At 45.1% G+C, this 24057-nt stretch overlaps 2 protein-coding genes across 2 annotated transcripts in view; both read right to left on the bottom strand.

Annotated features, from left to right (window-relative positions):
* The window catches only part of LOC131259368 (putative polypeptide N-acetylgalactosaminyltransferase 9), a 77569-nt gene extending 69341 nt beyond the window's left edge, over positions 1 to 8228 (bottom strand). Inside the window, exons 1-2 of the mRNA XM_058260845.1 lie at positions 7922 to 8228; positions 4571 to 5046 (exon numbers count right to left, since the gene is read on the bottom strand). The gene's annotated coding sequence lies outside the window, so the exon portion shown is untranslated. The remainder of the gene's footprint in view (positions 1 to 4570; positions 5047 to 7921) is intronic.
* A 3286-nt stretch (positions 8229 to 11514) lies between these two features.
* On the bottom strand, positions 11515 to 23414 carry LOC131259367 (sodium-dependent serotonin transporter). Its single transcript, XM_058260844.1, has 7 exons — positions 22838 to 23414; positions 14941 to 15412; positions 14478 to 14751; positions 13911 to 14384; positions 11969 to 12169; positions 11737 to 11904; positions 11515 to 11595 (listed from the first exon to the last, which is right to left on the bottom strand). Exons 1-7 carry the CDS (start codon positions 23412 to 23414, stop codon positions 11515 to 11517), a joined length of 2247 nt encoding a protein of 748 aa, XP_058116827.1.
* Positions 23415 to 24057: the final 643 nt, after the last annotated feature.

Raw genomic sequence — 24057 nt, 5'->3', positions numbered from 1 at the left:
TTTTCCCGGTATTCTAAGAATAAAAGAATCAATCGGTACCATTTTTAGGCTATGTAAGAATGTGTTTGTGTGTGCTCTCCAATGGCAACTCCCCGTTGGATTGGGGGAATTTCCAGTAAATCTATTTTTACCCAAACAAAATTAATTCCTTCGATCCAATTATTAGGATTTCTTTTGGGAGGATTATTGAATGCAAATTGAATAGATAATCACACCAATTCTGAATAATAAAAGTATTGATATTTCATATAGAAATTCTTATTCCGTCAAGAGATAAACCGTATTAAATACCTAATTTAGGAATTAATGGTAAAATAAGGAAATCGAATTGAATTTACAGTAAAGTGAAGAAAAAAACCGACGGTTCCCAGCGTAATCCGATTATGGCATCTCGGGGAAAAAAAACGTGGCGTGCTTTTCCCCGCCGAGAGGGAAAACTTCCACGACCCGCGGTAACGGATACATCGACCCGGTCGCCGCCGCCGCCGCCGCTTCCCGGCGCTTTTTGAGTGCCCTCCTCCCGATCGCTTGGGAAACTTTTCCTTTCCTCTCGTATAGTTATTTGTTCGGCTCACTTTTCGCCGGCTTTTCCATCCGGCCAAACTTCTTCTCACGCCACGCCGACCTTCACAAAAATGATGGATTCGAATCGAACGCGCGTTACTTTTTCTTTCACTCCCCCCCCTCAAAGGTGTGCACACCTATCGCTTCGGAAATATGGGGAGAAAAGGCTCGGGCATGCGAATGTGAGTGACGAGAATCCTGTTCCACTTTAATGCTGCTGGAAGAAATGGGCAAATCCTGTACACGCGAAAAAAAATCGAGCCTCTAAGTGTGACAAACCGAGCCGACGGGGAACTCTCTTGCGACGCTGCGTGCCGTGCGTACATGATGGCGATCGGTGCAGGGAAGGAAAATAAACAAGAAGCGAAGTGACTCCATGCGAGAACACTGCCTTTTGGGGCCCGGCGTGCTGAATATCAAAGAGGCGAAACACTTGACGCACCCGGGCGAACTGCGGACAAAAATGAAGTCGCAATAAAACCTGACAGCTGTCAAGCGCGCACAACACCCCCAACGCCAGCCCGGAGAAGAGGAGCACCAGGTCGAGGACGAGAGGCTGATGTTGGAAGTACCAGAGTTTTCACTCGCGCCAAGTCGCGTCCTCGTGTAAACAAATCACGTTCTCACACATCATGGGGAGGAAGGAAATTCCGGGGGGTGGAGCCCTACGGTTGGAGCCGAAAAATTTCACATTTGCAACACCAGGCCGAAGCCAGGACGCGCCGAATTTTATTTTCGCCCACATTTAACTGCCTTCCTCCACACACCATTTTATTCTCCTCCTTCCAGAGGTTCTTTCCTCCTTATGAAGCTTGAATTAGCATTCCTGAAGCAACACTTTTTTTGCTCCATTTTCATGCCATTTTCCCTTGGTTCACTTAATTTTTTTTTTTTTTAAGTTTTTCCTACATCCATCCACCAGCAAGAGGCGATCGATAACCATTGAAGAAAACTCGAGCCGGGTTTGCTTTTATTTTACCTAAGGAAGGAGAAGGTACCGCTTCCCTTAATGTTGTAATTTTACCGACCACTCACGGGGCAGAAGGATTTTTTCAAAATTATGTTACACTCGCATCGGGAAATTTGAAAGAAAAACAGAAAAGTCTACGCTCTTCAACGCGGTGAAAACTTCGACTTCGAACGGAAAGAGACAAGGAGTGTGTGTGTGTGTGTTTTATTCCTTCGCTTCCTTCAATTTCTGACACACTTGAGCGCCAAGTGCCGACGACCTGCAGGTACGCCCTGCAGATCTCCGGAACCACTTATGGCACCTGCGAGGGATTGTGGAAAAACCCACCCACACACACACACACACCCACACCCAAGGAAAAAAGAAAAGCAAAGTTTTAGCAACGCGTCTGCAGCAGAACTTTCCTCCCTGTTTAATAATTCAACCGTTCCATTCGTCGCTCGTGGATACGAGACGCCCTTTTTTCCGAGTGGAGAGGGAGGAAGGGATATGAGGATTGAGCCGGTGGCAATGATTGAGCCAGAGAGAAAGCTCCCAAATGGCGCCATTCAAACGTCCTTCAATTCGCAGCGCAGCTTCCGGTGCTTGCGGGAGGTTGGTTGGTTCTGCCTTTCGCGTGGGATAACTGATGGAGCTGCTGGAGTGTAATCGGAACAAAAAAAAAGTACAAGCTCCCCGTAGGATAACCCCTTAGCTTCGCACACGAAACCCTACACGAGCTTTTCCACTTGAAAAACACTATAAATTTCTCACCGCTCCATGTCCAATTTACAAACCCGTAGTCGAGAGTGTTACTTAAAGTTTCCATTTCCGGGGAAAATCAATGACCATCCCTGACCGGGAAATACCGTCAATCACACCATCATCTCTTCCTCGGGAAAATGCAGACGGGAAAGTTTGGCCCTCCGACCGACTACTTATTTATTCATAACCGATCTTTTGCGTTCCAACCGGAACTACGAACCAAACTTTTCCCATAGAAGAGTTGAAGGACTTTCCAGGATGGTGAAAGAACAAGTGTCAGGATGCTGAACAAGGGACGGCCACAATGTCGAGGAACCTTCCACTGTGGTCAGCATCATGATTGTTTCGTTATCAATCTTCTGGGAGTCGGCGAGAAAATAATTGCTCTTCCTCCCTATGGTCGGCAGTGGCGAGAGAACGACCATTAGCAGGCAGAAGATGTAGTCCGAAACGTCCACCAAGGACCATCTACTAGCTGTTGAAGCAGGTCGGAAAAAAATAAACAAGCCCTACAAGAACACGTCTAATTGCCAAACGTGTCCATAATTGAGCTGGAGCAAATAAAACCAGAAAGAAAGTTGTGATAACATTCGCCTATCGCTTTTGGAGCTTCCCGGAATTGGGGCACAAGTTGGTACCCTCGACGGTGAGGTCTACGTGCCTAAGCGTGGTTTTTGGGATATCGACCATATCGGAGTTCTCGGGGATACAGATTGTTCGCGGCAAGCCAGGTCCATGCCGATTCCCTCGATAAGTCACGTCGCAGACAAGAGAACAAACTGTTCCAGAATAATGGTCTGCAAACAGGGCCGCCTCACACGTATGGGCGGTTGATAGCGAGGCTTTCGCTCGTTCTGGTCCAACATCCTAAGGGTCTGGGGGAGAAGCCGTAACTCGCGTGACATTGTTCAAATTCACTGTTAAACAGGTTCACGTTTGCGAGCGAGGTCGGGGTTTTTCGGTTTTCCCCGGAACCCGGCCGGAAGGCTCTTACCCAACAGCACGTGGCGTACGACCGGGGTTAGACATCGTGTCTGGGGCACCGTTTCATCACCCCCCAATCCGACACCCAATAATCGTTCCCAGCGGGTCGGGAGAACACCCGATGTAATGTTGTACAACCCGAGCCGGAGGCGCGAGGTCGCGGTACAAAATTCCGCCTGCCAAAACACTAGATTCGCCGATTCAACAGAAGGAACGTGCGCCGTTCGCACAGGGGCTCTATACTGCTCAGTGATGTTGCCCACCCGGCGGGCAAGATAAGAATCTAACCGGTAACATAATGCTCCCACGATCTGCTCCCCAACGCCCCGAAGAGTAGGCCTCCTTGAAACAATGATGGTTTATCCAGTTGGTTCTTTTTGCGTACCGAAGGAGGTTTCCAGGGAAATAGTCTAGAGTAGGCAATGGGTTGGTAGAGGGTGAAAAAGTGAGCCGTGTCCATGGTAACATAGGTTTCTTGGATGGTTCCGGGGCATTTTGGAAGGCACGCGAATGAAACTGCAATTGAATCGACAGGCGAACAACTGCTTTACAATGGAGTTAGTTGTTCAGGAGTTTGGCAGTTGATCGATATCAGTTGTGATCCGAAGTAACTTGGTACACATTAAATTCCCCAAGCGAACCTTAAATTCGAACAAGAGGCTTTAGGCTATCGACATCGTATGAATCCATCAGTAACTGTTCAACCTGAACGAAACCGGAGAGGGAAAATACAACTTTCCGTCAAGGTTCAGCCGATTTTGTTAACCCCAAATTTCGCAAACCAAACTGCATTCACCTTTCACAACGGTACATACGACATCATTCTGAGCCTGGAGAACCGGTTGTCTGAACTGATTACGGCAGACTTTCTAAAGCCCATGTATGGTACACCTCGTCCACCTCGCGGGAGTCCGAGAACGTTGTGGAATTCGAACTCCGAGAACCTTTCTCTTTAACGGTGTATTTATTTCTTTCGGCGCAAAGCATCTTGCTCGTTAAGAGGTGATAGTTGATGCAGTTTTCATCTTAATTGGAGTGAGCTTTCTAAAGGAAATATGCAAGAGAATGCGTCGCAATGTTCGTTCTACAGCCTACTCGGTTATGTCCGATATAAAAACACTTGAAGGGACTGGCCACGTTCGGTAGTGTCATTTGCATAAGATGAGCTGGTGCCTAAACGGTTCCTATTAACTCCAGCACATTAAAAAGATGACAGGAGTTCCGGCGGACACTTTATCCCATGTTCAACCCCGCCCGGACAATAAAAGCAATACAATCGTGGGTACGTGACGTTCATACTCAACTTACCTCTACTTTCCGTGCTCTGGGCCGCAACTCCGGCTGTCGACGAAATTCCGGAACTTGTCAATCGACTCGACGAGCCTCCGGGCGTGATAGTCCCTTGTCCCCTTGACGTACTCCAACAGTTCGCGATGGGTTGCCGCTTCCTGTACTGCAGGTCGGTAATGGTTACCCCTTTTTCTACCCAAACGCGTCACGAACACCTTCCGCCTCTTCTGGCCGCCTAGAGCGACCTTTCCAATCGCCTCCGTGAGGTTATGTCAAGCAATATCTTTTCTACCTTCTTTTCTTCTCCTTTTTGGATTTGATGATTCGCTCACAGATTTGCACCGCTTGCTAGGGATTCGTAGCCGAGACCGGTTTCTCTTTCACTTTGCACACTTCAACAAACACGCGCAGGGGCTGGAAGGGATGGATGCATGTAGGTGCCGCCGCTTCTACAACCTTTTGACATTTGCCGTCCTATGGTAAACGGAATCAGCCTGCAAAGACAACCGGGAGGGCGGTTGAAGCACGGGAGCTTATAACTTATAAGAGGGGTAGATATCGTAATACACAGAGTGGGAATTAATACGACACTGGTGGAGGTGTTGAGTCGTCTGCCTTCGTTTACACCGAAGGTATAATAGCTACCATAGAGGTTGACGATTGATTCTCCAAGGTAAATAACGGCTTCTCACAAAGCTCCTGATGTTTACCGAAGGAAGGATCCTCTTTACTTGTACCAAGAAAGTAATCAGTTTATCTTGACATTTCCCCTAGTATTTATGTGTGCTTTATGATTATTTTATTCATTGAATTATTTGAAGATAAGGTAAGCTAAGGTACTTGCAAGGTGTACAAATGCAACTTCTTGTAAAAGTAACCGCTACCGTATATTTTTCTTCTCAAAAACAACTTCTTACAACAATAACGTTGTCTGCCGTGGACCTTTAAAATAACAATACTACCAGCACCTTCCGCAGCATCCACGCATTTTATTATGCATAGGACACGTGCTGGAGAATACTTTCCCAGAATTAAGTCACGTAAAGCAAATCTCGTGTAAACCTTTTCTTGGAATGGAAGTGAAACAACACACAGCCGGAATTCGGGGGTGTTGGTTTTGCTGTTCAACACAGTGACATTTTAGACGCCCATGGCCAAGTGGTGCGTGTCTCGACGAACGACGCATGGGTGGCGCATCCTCAAGCAACCGCCAACGGTTTGGAAAAGCGTTTGTTGAACAGAAAAAAAAAACAAAACATCCCGACGTGTGCCTAGCAGGATGATGGTGGGAAATTGGAAACAACAGACCCAGCCGTTCCGGCTTATCCCCTCCCGCTGTCACCGGGGAGCACCGGGAGCAAAATTATATGCATCTGGGTGGGCGGCATATATACCTTTTCCCCGCGCCCGGACTTTGCGCCAATTTATGCTACGTGCGTTCGTGATTTTCGGCAGCGATTATTTGGTTTTATTTCTTGTTTTTCACCCCTCCCCAAACGGTTCGGTTGTGGTTCGGAAGCAGCAAGCAAGAAGAGATTACGGCGGGGAACTACGGATACCGGGGTACGCACAGACCAGCGCTCAGCTCGAAAGAAGGTCATACGCAAACAACATCAATAACGTGGCGCAAAACGGGGCGGGAACCTGGCGAGCCGAGCACGCAGTAACCAAGCCGAGCAAAAACCTTCGAAAATTATCGATTACACCTTTCGCCAAAGCGCGCGTCACGTCCATCCCCCATTCACCAGGGTTGGCGTCCCGCGACCTCCGGGAGTACCTGTTAGAGCCGCTTCTTGTTTTCCTTCCCTCCGGTTACGTCGGTTGTTTGATGAAGAGTTATGTCGAACCACCGACCGAACACGTCGTGGAGCTGGTTGGCGTACCGTCCGCACCATCTCCAGGGTAAACCAATAAAATGAGAATAGATAACGGGTTCTGGCCTCCCCGCGGGGCGTGAAGAAGCACCGGACTTCTTCGTGCTTCGCGTTACAAACGCAATCCCTCCGGTGCGGTCGTGACCATCGGTGGGAATTGATTGGAATCAACTTGTGACTTTAGTCTCTTGCTGTTACTTCCAGGTCTAGACGCGCTTTCCAGTTGTAAAAGTGACGTAAAAAGCCCCCGAAGGAACGCAGATATTTGATGAGGAGATCCTTCATATATCTGATTGGGTGAAATTGCAAGGAACCCCATCGATTCATCCTCTTCAGCGTTTCGTAGCTACAAAACCGGGTGATGGAGAACTTTCACAAATTATCTCATGGGCACCAAAGACCATCATCGTCATTATCGTAAACGCAGCGGGTCAAGTGGACCTTGCTCCCCTTGAGTCCAAGAGTGGATGGTACAAAACCTGACGAACTCCTAGAGAGAGATCCCCTTCCAAAGTCCACCTGCGGCAACATTGCACTGCACACCTCCATGATTAACCAAGATTGCAGCCGACGAGGAAGGCCATCCAAGGTGGCGAGCTCGAAAAGGTCCAAAACATTCCCAACCGAACCGGAGTGCTGAGTGTGGTTTTTGGTGACTTCATCACAGGAATTTCCTTTGGCGTGAAGCGAAAAGCATGGGTTTCCCTGAACCCTTCGGTGGCAAACCGGAATACAACGTGGGCTTCCGGTGGAAGAGGCCCGAAGGGGGGTGGAAGCTCATTCACCCAAACATCATGGCCACCTGGCACACACACACGCTTATTCTCCTGATACTCCTGTGTTTTGCTCTCTTTCTCTGTTTGTGCCTTCTCTCTACAAAGGTACGCGAACCGGATACGCACGCCACAGACTCAGCGCCATCCGGTGCACCACAATCACAACAGACCGGACCTGTCAAGCATCGTGGCTTCATCGAACACTGATTGAATATTCAAGGAATGCAGTACCAAGAAGCGACAATGGTTAAGTTGTAAATTCCTTGTTGAAACGCAAAGATTTCATTCAAAAATGTCCCATAAAAAGGTGTTTGATTTAACGCGAACTACAAACGACTGAAAAGTTCACCTGTCAATTACAGATCCTGTTAGTATGGATGGAAAAAGGAAAAACAGGTTTGACAGCCGAGAGGATATCCCTAATACATCTGCACCGTACGCCAAACCGAGAGGAGTCCTGTCAACTCGGAATGCGGAAATCGGTGGCAGATTTTCTCGGAACTTCTTCCGCCACAAGGCAACACTGCGGAAGAAAGGCGGAACAATTATGCGCAACGGACACGCACAAACAACAGACATCTTCCCACCCACACACGCACACACAGTCCTTTTGTTCCTTTTTTTCCGCCGCTTCTGAAGAAGCAATTCAACGACCGTTTGTCTTCGCGCGGCTCTTCGCAAGACGAAGCATACGAAGGATAACGTACACAAACACTCACAACCAAAGCAAAGCTCTCCCTCTCTCGCACACCTGTCTCTACGGGGTTTGCGTGATGCGTGGAAAGGATTCCGCAAGGAATGGGATCCGGAAATTATCTGCAAAATCCTGCCTACTTTCTTGTCGTGACACCACTCGCGCACCAACCTTTGGAAAATCGTTGCTCTAGCAACAACCGGATTTTGGACTACAAGCAAACACAAGCACACCGCGAGCACCACTCGCAAACACACACGCACGCGCGCGCCTCACAACACACAACACACGCGAATGCGGACCGCGGCTTCGGTTTACCACGCGAAAAAGACGTCCGAGCGCATCGACGGGCGGAACGAGACTGCTTTAATATCAGCTGTCCATATTCGAGGTAGACGAAGCATTTTGCTTCCAACAACGACCAAGGTTCTTGCAACAAAAAGTTTCCACTTGTCACAAGTGCTTAAAATGGCAAATTCTCGTATAACTTTTTAGTTCCTCAACCGATTTCCACAAATGACCCCTCAAACGAATGGTCTTTGTAAAACACCCGACTCTGTCGAAAATAAAAAATAACCAGCATTTCTTGATTTTGAGAAAAAGACCTGCGTGAAAACGAGTTCGCCTTCGGGCGAAAAGGTAAAGCAACCTTGATTTCCAATTTAGATATAAAAGCAAATTCTCGCATAACTTTTTAGTTTCTTAACCGATTACCACAAATGACCCCTCTAACGAATGGTCTATTCAAGACACATAACTTTGTCGCAAGTGTGTTACTACATTTTGACCATATTTTATACTTTTTCTAATTGCTCTCGTCAAGCAAAGAGAGCACAGTTTTCTGAATTCGCCTTTTCGCCCCAAAAACGAGCGGCGAAAATGTAGAGCTGGTGGTGGGTAATTCAAACCTGATCTTGTGAATAAAACAGCTCGCATGGCCAGCGACTGGGAATTGAATGTCCCAAATACGGGATATATGTAATACGTAAGATATATTGTAATATGATATGATATGATAAGACAATATGATATGACGCATTGGAATTCGGATTTGGAGATCCGGATCTCAGAATGGAATTTAATCAAAAGATTCGATCCGTTCCGGCTGCGGGAAAGCTGCACCCAGTTGTTAACAAATTTCAAAATCACAATTTGCGGGGAAAGCTTACCAGGTTTTGCCAAATTTAACGACGATCAGTTAAAAATTGTTATGCAAAAAAAAGTCTTACTGTTATTAAAAACCAAAATTTTGAACATTTCATCTGATAGGCAAGGGAAAATGTATTTCTTGTTGATGTATGATTAATAGCACATGCGGGATGTCTGCAATTTCTTTTACTTTATTCTTTCGCACCTGCTTGTCCTAGTTTGAGTTTGGCTTGAATTAAAGCACCATATTTTACGTGTTTTGAACAACATTTATGAACCTTCTGTGTTTCGCTTTAATTTCGCGAAGTGTAGTTTGGATCAAGCTTTTTTTAATAAAGCTTATAAAAGCTTTATTCCGTCAAAGCTATTGGTTGTGCTCAACGATTGTGGATAGGAAAACTCAACAAATCGCAAGTTGTACGCAACTTGAAGGAGGAAAACATCGGGAAAACAAGTCGTGAAGAAATGAAAAACTTTCTAAACCATCTGAGAGCTGTAAAATGTGTTCAAAAATCGTTGGAGAATTTTCTGTGCACAAACACAAACATTTTATTATTTATACCAAAAACTACAATTTTTCGGATACAGAAGCTGTTAGCAACAATTTGGAGAAAGATTTTTAACGTATATGAAAGCAAATAAATCATCATACAACTTTATTGTCCGTTTTGTGCTGTCCTAAAGCTACGGTTCTTAGAAACGTTTATACCTGACTTGAACAAAATTCGAATGCCCTCCAACAAATGCTGTTCCTCTGCTAATTTTAACCCGTCTCCTCCTTTGGCACCAATACCATACGGGTGGGTGGATGGAAATCGAACACCAAATGGCTGTGTTGCTGTCCGATTTATCAATTTCCCTTAGCACTTTCAATCATTTCGTCACACGGAGAGAGTCAAATAATACGTATAAATGGTAAGGCAAATGAGTTTCACAAACATTTTACAACAAATATGCAATACGTAAACGTCTTCAACATTTTCTTAACACCTTGTCCTCAGACGCGTTGTACAGATTGTGGTTTTCCTATTCGTTTGTTGTTGAACGATGGTCTTGGCTAGCATTTGTTTGACAGTGAATAACGTACTCTAGCTGCTCCTGCTTGATTTGTTTTTCGATTCTTTAGTTATATATTTTTCCTACGGCTACGGTTAGATTCCATAAAAATAGTCCTACTATGCAACACATTCAGCAGTTATACTCTTGACACGGTATATAGCTAACACTATCTGTATGTATATAAATTTCTAGTTTATATACGGAGATATAAATATCTGTTTAAATACTTTCCTCCCAATTAGCCTATTAAATGCATCGATCGCTAGAAATATGTAAAACTTTATAAAAGCATCTAACAACGCGCACTATGTCCGGCAGCCGATGGCAACAAAATCTGGTCCGTCGCAGGGTTTGGTTCAACGAACGTGGAGGTTTCTTCATTCTTGCCTTTGCAATTTGTTTCCAACTTGTTACTACTAATTTTGCCTATTTTCTTGTCACACTATTCGCTACTTTTTAAGAGCTTTCTCTTTAACATGATATTTATTCATCCCTTGTTCTAATCCATCCTTTGTATACCAAACGTTATCGACTTCACGTTGTTGTTAAAAAAATCAGTTTGAATCCACAAAGTGAATAGTTAGACAAAGATCGTCAAGAGTTCTACCGGGAAGTACTTCAGATTATTCTCAGAGGAAAGAGGTAGTCTTGGCAAGCAACTCGCTTTCCGTAGATGGCTGAAACTACGGACGGTTGGCGGTAGATCCCTCCCTCACCTGAAATAGTAATGTGCCTTGCGATCTAAACTAACCATTCGGTGGCCAACGGAAACGTTAACTTTCCCCGCAACGTCGTCGAACCGGCGTAACAGGGGATGGCGTGGGAGAGCTTTTGTGCCGGACAACTGCGCTGAAACAGATCGAAAGGATAGCACCCAGTGGTGCTGCTAGTGGAACGGGGGCAGGCGTTCTCGAGGAGTAACACCGCCGAAGCTACCGGGACACCACCGTAGGCGGGACTAAACGCCTCGTCACAATCGCACCGACAGTGGCGGGAATGGCCACGGTGGGCCCTACTAGTACTGCTACAACTACAGCCATTTCCGGCACGAACACTGGCACCGGTACTATCATATTTACCACTTCCGCCGGCAGCACCGTTTGCGCATCTACCTTGGCTACCAAGAGGACACCTATTGCTACTGCCATGTTGGCTACAATGACCGTGGCTACTAATACTACCGTTGCTGCTGCTACTACTGCCACTACTTCTAGTACTACCTCTATTGCAACTGCTTCTACTTCGTCTAGGTTCGCGGCTACAACGATGACTACTACTGGTTTGACTACGACAACGACGATCATGATTAGCGACGGTAATGGTGACATTTGGGGAACAGCAGGAGTTCGTTGGTGAATCGAGGCGCACGAAGACACCGCGCCGTATGCAGCTTTTTTCCGCGCAATCATGTCAGACGGAGGTGCCGGTGTACAGCTGGCCGGGAATGGCCGTCGGTATGAGCGGTTCCGGGTTGAATATGCGTCTCAATCGCTGGAACGTACAAGAATAACAAAATCCACTCAGTACTCAATTGGGGTCTCAATGTCAAACAAATGTAACTACTTTTGGACAATTCTCCAAAAACTTCAGTGTGTCTCTCTGTTTTTTTAAAAGTAATGAAATGTGACATACTTCTCTACAGTTGCCAGAACCTTTCAAGAACTTGAAGATCGCGTAAGTTGGAATGCAAAGTACCGACGACAGCGTCAACGTCCAACCGGCAGCGACACTCCATTCGGGGTACTTATACTCCTCGCCGAGCATATCCTCATAGCCGAGCAGGGAGAATATTAAAATGCACTAAAACGAAACAATTTAGAAATTTGGTTACTCTAGACCTTATTCAGCCTTCGTAAGTACTTACGAACAAAAACGTCGGACTGATGTACTTCCAGCAGATGCGCCAGAAGAGCGACGGCTTCTTGCCAAGCATCTGCTCGATGTCGGCGGAAAATTTGTCCACGCCGTAGAACCAGAAGACGCCCGCCGCCTCGACGAACACGACGAACAGAATGGCTAACCCGGGCCCGTAAACGTTCAGGAAGTTGACCAGATAAACACCACCCTGTGGAAAAGTTTAAATGTTTCGTCAATGGTATGAAATGGAATGAGTACTAATAGAGGTAATAGTTAGAACTCCAACAAGTGGCTGCTCGGTCGTTCAAAGGAGATGATAAACCTTAAATCAGCAAACAAACCACAAGATAAACGATAAGCATTAATGTCCACACCAAAGAAACACGGCCTCAACCCAAAATTCAAAGGCACCATTTGGAAGATTCTCATAAATTCTGTTGCAAATTCGCCAACTCCAGACTTTCGCCAAACAACCCGATTACGCCCGTTTACAATGGTCAGATAAAGCGTGCCAACGGAATCGACCGGCCATACATTTTCCGTGCAATGACATGAAAACGGCCATCCTTTATCCTACCCGGAGCACCACGCAGGATAGTTTCGAGGTGGTAGAAAGAATGTAGTGTCAGATAAATCGCCTCCAACTCGGTGCACACACTCCTAACCTCACAATTCCGCCGACCACAAACACCACGTGCGGAGATTTAAACGGCGTTCCATTAGCTCATGCATATAAACATGAAACCGTCCTCGGCGTTTCGCTCCTGTTTCAGTTGGAACTGTTTTTCCACCTCGTGCCACATCGGAGGCGCGTATCGTAAGTGATTGAATTAACTCCGGAACATTATTTATCACTCATCCTCCCCCAGGGCTAAGTGTCCAATGATTGAGCGAGAGTTGGTGGGAGGGATTTTACTTATCAATTCAAATGTTGTGAGAACACACTTGGATGGTCAGTACGATGGAACGTCGACACCAGCGATACCGACCTCGCTACGATTAGAAATCGTACTCGAAGAGCTACACGAGGCTGAGATTGGAATTGATTTTTCGTTTCCCTTTCGGTACCTCTTCTTTGCAGAGGAAGCGAAGAAGCTACCATCAGTGCCAAACTCATCAACTTAAACCACAACGGTTACAGTACCGTTGCGGTCTTTTAGCTTCTTGACCGTCGATTCCTTGAACCCAAACCGTTCACCTTCTCTCAAGATCCTTTCTCAAGTGAAGCAGAAGTGGATAGTCCTGCTTTTCGGTCTGTTTTTCCTCTTCGGGCTCGAAAGGAACGGACTTTTTCCTGCTCAGTTCCTTCACGGATCGATTGAAAGAACAGTTCGTCGTAGAGTTTCTTTTTTTTCTCTTGAAATCGTTCACCTTGTTATTTCTACATCCAAACCTAAAGCCTATCGACGTTTGATGTTTGATGAGCACGGAGGAGCCATCGGGTTTCTTTCGCCAAGAATGGTTGAAAACATCGTTTTAGAATAATGTTTTTGTGTTGTATGTTCAAGTGGTTTTTGTTAAAGTTTTTGTAAATTTCGCTCCTGTAAAAGTAGAACCCTCTACAATCCAACCAGGCGACGAGTAATTTGTTTATTGATTAATGCATTCATGGTATTCAACAGAATCGAAACAGCGGGAAAACAAATTAAACCAATTAAGTAACACTAAAGGGACAATTAAAAAAGGAAGATGAGAAAACCATTTTTGCGTACACAAAAAATTCAAAGTTTTGGCGGAGCTTACTGACAATTGAGAAGGAGACTTAAATGCCAGAAAAGATTGAAACCATTGTTTAAAAAAATGTGTTGAATTTAATAGAAAGATAACTAAATTATTATGCTAAGTTATCCGATACCGAAACATAATTTCGATCAAATTTGAGGAATACTCCAGCAAAATCCTTTTTTTATTATTGCACTGTTTGGAAGACTCCAAACTTTGATACTCACATAAGTCATTGTCGGTAACGCACAGATGTAGATGAGCCCGAGCAGAATCAGCACAAACAACTCCCTCCGACGGCCGATGGTTCGCGGATACTCATCACAAAGCGCCGTAATCATCGCCTCCAAACCACCGAAGGTCGAGTCCAACCCGAGGGTAATGAGCATCAGGAAGAAGATGATTGACCAGAACACCGATCCCTTCATCATGGCGATCGCTTCCGGGTAGACGATAAACACCAGTCCCGGCCCTTCAAGCCCAACCTCTTCGATCGACTTGTTCTGCACCTGTGCCATATAGCCGAGCACGGAGAAGATAACGAACCCGGCCAGGAAGCTCGTGAGACAGTTGATACTGCTCGTCAGCAGGGCGTCCCGGTAGCAGTTGTTGTTGAACTTGTTGTAGCTGGACAGGGCTAGCAGCGTGCCGAAACCGGGGCCGAGGGAGAAAAAGATCTGCGACGCGGCATCAATCCAAACCTAGCGAAATAATAATATTCCATTGGAAAAAAGACATCAGATATAAAGTATCAAGAGCTTCCCGGAGAGCGACACCAGAGGACGCCACCTTACCCTGGAGTTGTTCAATTTGTTCCACTGTGGCGTTAGGTAGTAACGGATGCCTTCGGCGGCACCGGGCAGCGTGACTCCACGGGCAAGCAGAATCAGCAGGACGACGTAGGGAGCGAGGGCCGTCACCCACACCACCTTCCCCGCACTGCGGACGCCCTTCCAGAGGGAGAAATAAACGAGCACGAACACGCCAAAGACGCAGAGGGCAAGCGACGGCTTGACCGGGCCCATAAAGTCCAGTCCGTCCGATTTGTACTGCTCCAGAACCTGACGTCTTGAAGAAAGAGTAGACAATACCAAATTTTAAACCTTTTTCCTAAAAACTTAACACCTGATGGAAGTCATTAAATGTCGCCACTAATCCGGGAAAAAGTCCTTTTTATTAGCACCAGTGAACACATGAACAACATGTATTTTACGACAATTCCAGCAGAATTACCTGTACTCCGATGTCGATACTTACTCGAAAAATTCTCTCGCCGGACTGGACAGCACAGGACCTTCCGTCACCACTCCCACGACTTCACTGACAACCGCCGCCACCGTACTGGACGAGAAGTTGGATAACATCGTTGGTAAGGTGCTGGTTAGAAGGTTATGTTCGTGGTGGTAATGCAGCTGATGTGCGGTGGAAGCGAACGGAGTGGCCAGTGTGGAGTTGCCCAGCACGGACGCAACCAGTGCCGTCGCACCGGTCGCAGAACTGGCTGCGTTCGTCGAGAGAAGCGTCGTCGCTGCCGTGGTCGTTGATGTGAGGGTCGTATTTAGACGCCCCGTAACGGGCGAACAGGCATCGGTGTTCCACGGGTTACCGCACTTGGTCCAGGGCAGCTCGGAGCTGAACGATGCGAACAGGTAGTACACGGCCCACCCGATGATGGTGTTGTAGTACATGCCCATGTAGATGTCTATCAGGCAAATGGCATAACCGACACCTGTGACGAATGGAAGAACCGAGTATTAGAACCGAGTAAATCGCTATCGTCGAAGAAGAACCCCGTGATGTATTGAACCGTTAAACCGTCACCCGGATACATCCCCTCTCACCCCTCTTTCCAATGAAACGTTCAAGTGTCCGGATGGTTCGGATGGAATTTTTCAAAAAATATATTACCCCCTATCCGATTGAGTTATTGGTCAGTCACGCATTAAATCTGATAGTGTCCTTCACTCAATACTGGTGATTTACGACGTTGCACCATTCCATCTAGGTACCTTGTCACCCTCCCCGGTATGTCTCGAACGTCTCACCCACTACTCCCCTCCCCGCAGCACGGTTCGATATAACATCCGAGTAAATCGATCCACCACAAACGTGTGCTCGCCATTAAATTCTGAAATTCCGCAACAACGCTCGAAACCATCGAGTGCGTGTACATAAATGTGTCTCACCGATATCCTCTTCGGGAGGACCCCATCAAGTGCGCCCGGGGGAGTCATTTTGGTGAGAATTATTTCCAAATGATTCAACCGGTTGTCCTTCAACCTTTCGAGGGTTGCCCGGATTTGAGCGGTGTTGGATTTAAGCTGAGGAACAAGGGTCATTACTTTATTGAATCCGCATTAATAATGGTCATTATGACCAGGTCGATCTCAGGTTTGTTTATAGTCAACATTTGTATAATATTGTTATGAAGATGCGGTCGCCAATCAGAAGAACGTTGCATGATTTTCATTTAATCCAAGGGCATAAAATTTCTATATTTTAACCCCTGAAAATGACAATTTATGGGATTTCAGCTTCTAAATTCATTGGATGGTTTTATATAGGATCTAGTTTTAAGGCGAATATTGCTTAAAAATCTTGAACTACTATTTAAGAACTTTATACTGAAGAAAACAAAGCTTAACTTATAAGAACTGCTGAATGTTAATATATTTCATTAAAAACTTTAAATTGTATCCAAGTGGAAAAGACTGAAAATCGTTACCCTACACAAGTATCTTTCCTGTTCCAATGGAAAACTCACTCTCACAATGGCCGTAAACCACAAATTTAATCCATTCGCCAACAAAACGTTGAATTGACTCCTTTTCTTCCTTTTTCATGTAATGACATCTTTCTGTGACTGTAGTCTAAGGTTTGTATAGTGGATTAAATCCGTTCCTTTCTATTCTCTACACCGATTTCCGGACAGACATTAGTTCTGCGGCAGAATATGTTCGTTCCAGTTCTGATGCCGCTCTCAGACAATAGTAAACACTCGTAGTTCCCCGGTAGAAGAGGAAAGAGGCGACGAAAGGCGTAGAGTAGCATGAATGAAAAAGAGTTCTCCTCCATTGGCGTAAAAGTAAGGCCCTACTACAAACAGTTTTCATTCGCCCTCAAAACCACGTCCCATTGGGTTGGCACTTCTGAAAACCGAAGTGGGATTTACTCTGCCGGTTCGGTGCGGATTCTTTCCCTCTTGAGGTTCATTCTCGCCACTATGTAGGACACTTGTTGCTTCCTGTCCGCATAGTAAACGCAAGGATCTCCATTTGCCAACCATCGATTCAACAAGTAGAGGTTGGTGGTGCATGGAACTAGCTTTTTCCTTCGCTAGTTCCCGTTTTATTTCTCTCACTCTAAAGAGATTGACAAGCCTCCAACTATAAATCTGCACGCTGCTGGAGTGAGGTTAGGTACTTCGATGTTTTATCGGATGGAGATCCCGACCTGTGTCGACGTTCCTTCGCTGGTTTCGTCTTCACTTTACCTTTCGCAACCTCAACGCCAACTGTGTTTTGCTAATGGAAAGCCTGCGCTAGTGTTTATTTATTTGCTACTAATCACTAAATGGACCGGAGTCGCTTCTCCCGACGGACAATACGACTGCCGATAGCAATTAATCAGAGTCGAGCTCTGAAGACGGAACGTCTGGGATCGCCTTTTTATCGTCCAACCGAAAGCTTCTTGGTGTCGTACGGTTCGAAAGACAAGACCTTCTGTTCCGCAAGTTAATTGCTCGTGACAAACCGTAAAAGAAGGCAATCACTGTGCGCCTCCGATTGGTCGTGTGTCGTTGTGTGGATGACGGAGCGAGTTTAGGTAAAGAACAAAATGGTCTGAAAAATACAAAAATGCGGCACGCAAATAGCGGACACACCCTCGCAAGCTACCGAGGTTGGCTGGCTCCCGGCCGGAAGTGAGTATCCTCGAAGAGGAGTCGCCAGGGTGGCGGTTGGAAAATTAATTTGCAAACTCACAACCACCCGCATGAGTCGCCGAAGTCCGAAGCGACGGAAAACCGTGTCATCTCGCCTCGGTCGGGTTTTGTCACTCGACTCGCGTCGCCAGTCATAATTTATAGCAGCCCGAACTGCTGGAAGTACGAGAACTTTAGCTTCGTTTAGGGTCTTTACACACGCGGTAATGTAAAGCTCAACCATCATCATTGACTCTACCGGGGGTTTCCTTCCAGCGATGTCCTGATTCGAGAGAAGCCGACGAAACCCGGCATTGTTTATGACGTTATCGCCCGAGTTTGTCCCGCTTTCTGAAGAGCCCGATACATAGGGGCACGTTGGCCTTCACCCTCCGAGGGAAAGTTACTCCTGGTCGGATGCTATGAAAGGATTTTCCCATTTTTCTCCCCTTTCGTTCACAAATGGCAGCATAATTGTCACTTGTTGTCTCCGTAGCTCAATTTTCCCATGGACTCGACATTGGCACATCTTAAAGATGTTGGAAATTAATTTTTCACCACCACGCCGACGATGAGGTCACAGGCCGGTAACGAGCCCTCGGGATTTGAGTGGCGTGACGGACAACTTTCCATCGGCCTCAGCTGTGCCAGCAAGAAACAGGCAGCAACGGCCAATCTCCGTAATCCCATGTCATGTGTCGTTGATTTTCGAGTACGTCTTCGGCTCGATAGAATCCTTCAAGACGCTCGTGCGAGCCGTTCTGAAGCAAAAGGACGTCTGAATTTCCCACATCCTGTCTCCAGCACCGTCCAAAAGGGTGGCAAAAATTTAATCTAATTCTTTCCAACTCTCAATCCTCGCAATCAATACCATCCGGGTGCGGGAGCTCAAGAAAGCTGTCCCGTGTATCTCCGGCCCGGAGGGATGACTCCATCTTAACCCTCGGTTCGGGTTGTGATAAATGGATGCTAAATTGTCTATTCAAAAACAATTTCAAATTATTATCAAGCCGTTCTTTGGGAAATTTGTTTCGTTTCTCCTCTTGAACGGTCTTTCCCGCTTGCTGATCATGTGGATTAAACTTTACGAAGGAAAGGTAGTCAAAGTTTAAAACATGACGTCATATGCCAACTTCTGGATATATTTGGCCTAGTTTATGTGTCAAGATGTTGCGCTTCCAGTTTATTTTTCCTATGCTTTTCGATTAATTCTATCGTTCGGTCCTTATTTGCTTACTTTATTCTTCTGTAAGATTTGTTTTGAATCAGAAGATTCTATAAAAATTGACTATTAATTTATTGGTCCATATCATTTTTGTAATGGGGTTTATGCATGAAACTACTTCAATATAATTTTCGAACTCATCTGTCCATATGTGAGAATTTTAAAAAAATGTAGCCTTTGAAAATGTAACATAAAATAAAAGGCTGGTAGAACAAACTGTGCTTGAGTGTAAGTTGATTAAATTATTTTTTCTCTGGTGGAAAGACTACATTTAATATTGCTACTTCGTTAGGAAAACAAACAGAAGAAAAATCATTCAATATTTAAAAATTTTGACTATTTTGTTACCCTTACACAGTATCTTTAACCAAAACTGTTAAAGAACTACCACTAGAACATTATGAATCTTGGGATTAAAAATATATGTTGTGTGCTGAAAGATGTGACTAGAAAAATGTCATGTTATCTTGTCAGAACACGTGTTACTAATTCGTTATTAGCCTCTTAATCCTTGTAAATAAAAATCACCAAACCGACCACCAGCAAACCCCGCTTCGTAACCACAGTCATAACAATCAACCACTTCAATAAAAGAAACGCGTTTTCCTTTGGTTAAAATGCAAAAAAAAATCCCACCACATAATCTGTAATTCCACAATCGACAAGGCTGTTGCTGTCGAACGCATTCAATTCCAGACGGCCCAACGGGTTGCGTTTGAGGGAAGTCGTTTGGTGGCATCGTTTGAAAAATCATTGACCACCGCTCGATTCTCTCGGGATCCCCTGCCCAAGCGCCGGAAGGCATGAAAAGAAGTGAAAAGAATAAAAAATAAACAGAAACCATAACGTAACAGCAGCACAACTTCAACCAATAATCGTTAGCACTTGTCAAGTTTTTGTACACTCGAGCGTCCCCGCTTCCGTTCGGGCTTTTCCGATTACACCTTCGCATATTTATGCGACGTGTTTTATTGCCCCCGAGCTTACCCGGGGCCGCAATGTACGCAACATAATCTGCCCGATAACCCGGATTTGTTCCGTGCGGAACACCGTTTTCGTTCCTCTTGCTGTTCCTTCGGTTATTTTTTGTAAAAGGAAGGATTTTACTTCCGTGCATGCTGGGGGAAAAATCAGTGAAAAAAAAAATGACGGTTCCCTTTCCGATTGCAGCAGATTGAGCAAAGTGTACGATACGGTATGATGATGGCAATTGTAGACGAGCATGCGAAACTATCCCAGATAACGTACAAGATTCAGCGGAACTCAGCAAAAAATGATATTGAACAGACTAAGGAGAAATATTCAAACGAAAGCACAACTTTTTACGAGCAGAGAAAAACTAAATGGGTTGGAAAACATTTCATACGTTATGTTGTTATTCAAAAGAGTAAAAAAAAGTGTTTTAAGGGACAAGAAAACTGATTTTTTTGTAAAATTAAAATAGCAGAGCAGAGAAATATTTCTTACAACCAAAACATTTTTAATAAAATATAAAACTATCCCAGATAACGTACAAGATTCAGCAGAACTCAGCAAAAACTGATATTGAACAGACTAAGGGGAAAATATATAAACGAAGGGACAACTTCTTACGAGGAGAGAAAAACTAAATGGGTTGGAAAACATTTCATACGTTATGTTGTTCTTCAAAAGAGTAAAAAACAGTGTTTTAAGGGACAAGAAAACTGATTTTTTTTATAAAACTAAAATAGCAGAGCAGAGAAATCTTTCTTACAACCAAAACATTTTTAAATAAAATATAATTTGATGCTCGAAATAGTTTTTTCCACCATATTGATAACATCGACATGCAACCCTAGGAAAAAATAAAGTTCCATGACATGAACCGTGATAAAAACTGCAGCATCATCAATATCATCGAACGGTGCTATTTACTCTCGGAATCAGCGAGGAAAACCCCACAGCCCCGTTTATAACGCCTTGGGGAAAGTGGGTGAGATTATCCATGCCATCCTTCGAGGTTGATTTTCCTCTCAAAAGGATCATCGGCGCGTCGAGTGTAGCAGGTGAACCGCCCTTTGTAAGCCCCCGTGGCCATTGCGGTAGGTACCCTTGATATTTGCACATCGAAAAGTAACTTCCGATTTTCCCAACACACGCCCGTTTTCCCGCAGAGGTGATATGTGAAGCGAAAATGTTTTCAACATTTGCTACGTTCGGGAAAACGTTTGAGAACGATGGTGGAGTCGGGGAAAGGGAACGTCGATTCGTGTCGTTGATTTGTTGATTTACTGCGTGATGAAAAGAAAGAAAAATTTGAAAGCAAGTAATCGGAAAAGCCGGGGTGTGATATTTCTTCAACGCTCCAGCGGGAATGCTTTGCGAACAACCACGGCAATCAAAGCAGGTCTAGCCGAGAAAAAAGAGAGAGAGAGAGAGCGAGAAGAAAGGAAAGAAACATCCTCGTCCATCGTACAAAGTGAGCAAAAAAGCGACGAAAAGAAAAAATGAAAACCCAAGGACCACGCGGCGACAAAGCGAGGGAAATCATCTAAATGATGAGTGATTCTCTCACCCCTTTTCATCCCCTCCCTCGCCCGCTCAACCTTCAACAGGCTGCAACAGTGTATATCACCTTCATTCAAATGCCGGTAGCGGTGGAAAGCCCGGGTTGGGGGAAAACTTCCTGATTTCTTTCCCGATTTCCGGTGCGCCCCAGCCCGGATGGCAAAGCAATTGTGGCCATTATACCGTAGGCACGTGCGTTTGCGTCTGCAAAACCTGTATGAATGTGGTTGTGTACGTTTTTTCCCCGTTTTTTCCTTTTCAATTTTCCCAACCAAGTCCGTACCACATTCCTCGTCCTACTGATTTGTCTACGATGCTTGATTGCTCACCATCATAGCTGTTACCGATCTTGGTCCGTTTTTTTGCGTATTGGTATCATTTCCCGCTTTCCTATTGAAACCGGATCGCGTCACCGGAAAGGCGGAACACACGGAAAATCGACGGACTTTTGCGCCGATCGATCCTGCGAAACATTAAATTGTCACGTACGGTTTTGCGGGGTATTGTGGGGGGGAAAAAAGACAAACGGACCTTTTTTTATCATGTCTTCAAAACATCTAACAACGGTCCGAAAGATAGCAACGAATAGAAGGTAAAATCACAAGTGACCACCAGTTAATGTTGCTCTACTTACTGTCTAACCAAACCTTTTTGTTCCATCCCCAAGAAAGGTAAGTTTTTCTCGGAAGGTACACAAGCGAAACCGACTGAAAGAAACCCAAAAAGCCCACAAAACCAAAAAGCAACATTTTTGTTTCCAACATTTCTTAACCATACAAAAAACAAGTATCTTTCGTTGTATCCAATCAAGTCAGATTACATTAATTAGAGAATTATGATGTTCCATTTGAAAGAAGTGGAAAAATTGACACAAAACAATCGATACAACAAAATTATTTGCCTACTATTTATATAATTTTTTAACTGTATATACCATGATACATAATTTATCTAAGACATGTACGGTTCAATTAACATAACCAGCTATCCAAATAAATCATTGAATTGTTGAATTCACAGGAATTCACATTGTTCACAAACAAGGCTCACAAGGTGTTTGTGATCTAACAGGATTCTAACGACAACTTTCTGTTTTTATTTAATAAACATCACATTACACAAATATTTATACTTCAATAAAATACACAATCACATTTTTTCAGAATTTCTATATTAATAAACAGAGACAAATTAAAGATTTTACGAGTTTAGCTAACTGTTCTTATCTTTGGTTTGTTTATAGTTATTATTTTTATGTCCGTTTTCGTTAGCGTTGGCGTATTTTTTTGTTTATTTGTACTAGTCTATCTTTTACGAATTATTTCTCACATTCTTTAGTAGTATTTTTCCACAATTTTATTGTTTCCCAAAACATTATTCCTTTGTTTTAATTGAGAGTTTTTCTTACGATCATCTACCATCTAATTTGTAACCTTTCCATTTACTTCTTGTTTGTTATTTATTTCCACAGTACTTACCCTTCAGCGCCGGACAGATACGCTTCCAGATCGAGAGGCAGCCGCATCGATGGAACTGACCGAGTGCCAGCTCCATGTAGAACAGCGGAAGTCCTCCGAACAGCAGCATGATGCAGTACGGAATGAGGAACGCGCCACCTCCATTCTGGTAGCAGATGTACGGAAAGCGCCACACGTTGCCCAAATCCACGGCGAACCCAATGACCGCGAGCAGGAACTCCGCCTTCTGGCTCCAGGTCTCCCGCCGCCGTTCGCCCGTCAACGCCACCACCATGCTCCGCTCCTTGCCGCTCGGCAGCACCTGAGCCATCGTTTCCGTGGTCGCCGTGGTGCTGGCGGAAAGTGGCTGCTTCTTTCCTCCCCCACCATCGACGCCCGACGAGTTCCCGTTGGTGGCAGGTTCTCTTCCGTCGGGCGGTTCATCATGGCCGGCATCGCCCCCCGAAGTCCCGTTGGCCCCGCCGGCGGACGGTGGAGGGGAGGTCGTGTGCCAGGAGTCACGCTTGCGAGCCGTCCGCGAACCGGATCCACCCGAACCGGCCGAAGAGTTCGTTGTCCCCGTCGGCTCCGTTCCCATCGTTCGATTTCGATTGGCACTCGTCAACCGTTGATCAAATGTCTGCACGAAGCTGTTCCCGTGTTCCAATCGGTCACTTTTCTTCCTTTCCTTTCCAACGAAGAATTTCCCAATCAATCGTATCGTACCTTTGTTGTCCCCCGCGCAGAGGAAAAGGATCAAACCCGGACGACGCTAGAATGCGACCACAAACGACGCTGCGGTGGCCATTTTGGTTTCCCTTCGAACCAACCACCCGCTCATCTCATCTTCCGCCCGTTTGTGGGGTGGTCCTCAGGCAAGCAGACGATTTTATTGTTTTCCGCCTTTCCTTCCGTCGTTTTCTGCGTCTGAAGATCAACGGAGGCTCTAATTATTACCATCGCCCGAGTGTAACATTGCCCTTGTCTGACCTTTCAGTGACAGCTGGAAAGAAAAGCAAGGAAAAAATACTTTGAAGTTAAAAAAATTAAAAATATTCATTTTTTTACACAGTAAAGAAACAAAAACGCAAGTGAAAAACTTAAGAATGTGGTGAAAAGAACAACATTCTCTTTGAGCAATAATGTTTTTTAAATCTTCAAACAACCGAATGAAAATTTCCTCATTTTTTAACTTTCCTTTGGCGGTTACTTTTCCTCATTTAAATGCCCAAAACCACAAA

This window comes from Anopheles coustani, chromosome 3, assembly GCF_943734705.1.
Source record: "Anopheles coustani chromosome 3, idAnoCousDA_361_x.2, whole genome shotgun sequence".
Classification (NCBI taxonomy): Eukaryota; Metazoa; Arthropoda; class Insecta; order Diptera; family Culicidae; genus Anopheles; species Anopheles coustani.
Note: the sequence above shows the minus strand (reverse complement) of the source record. Positions and strands in the feature narration are given on the sequence as shown.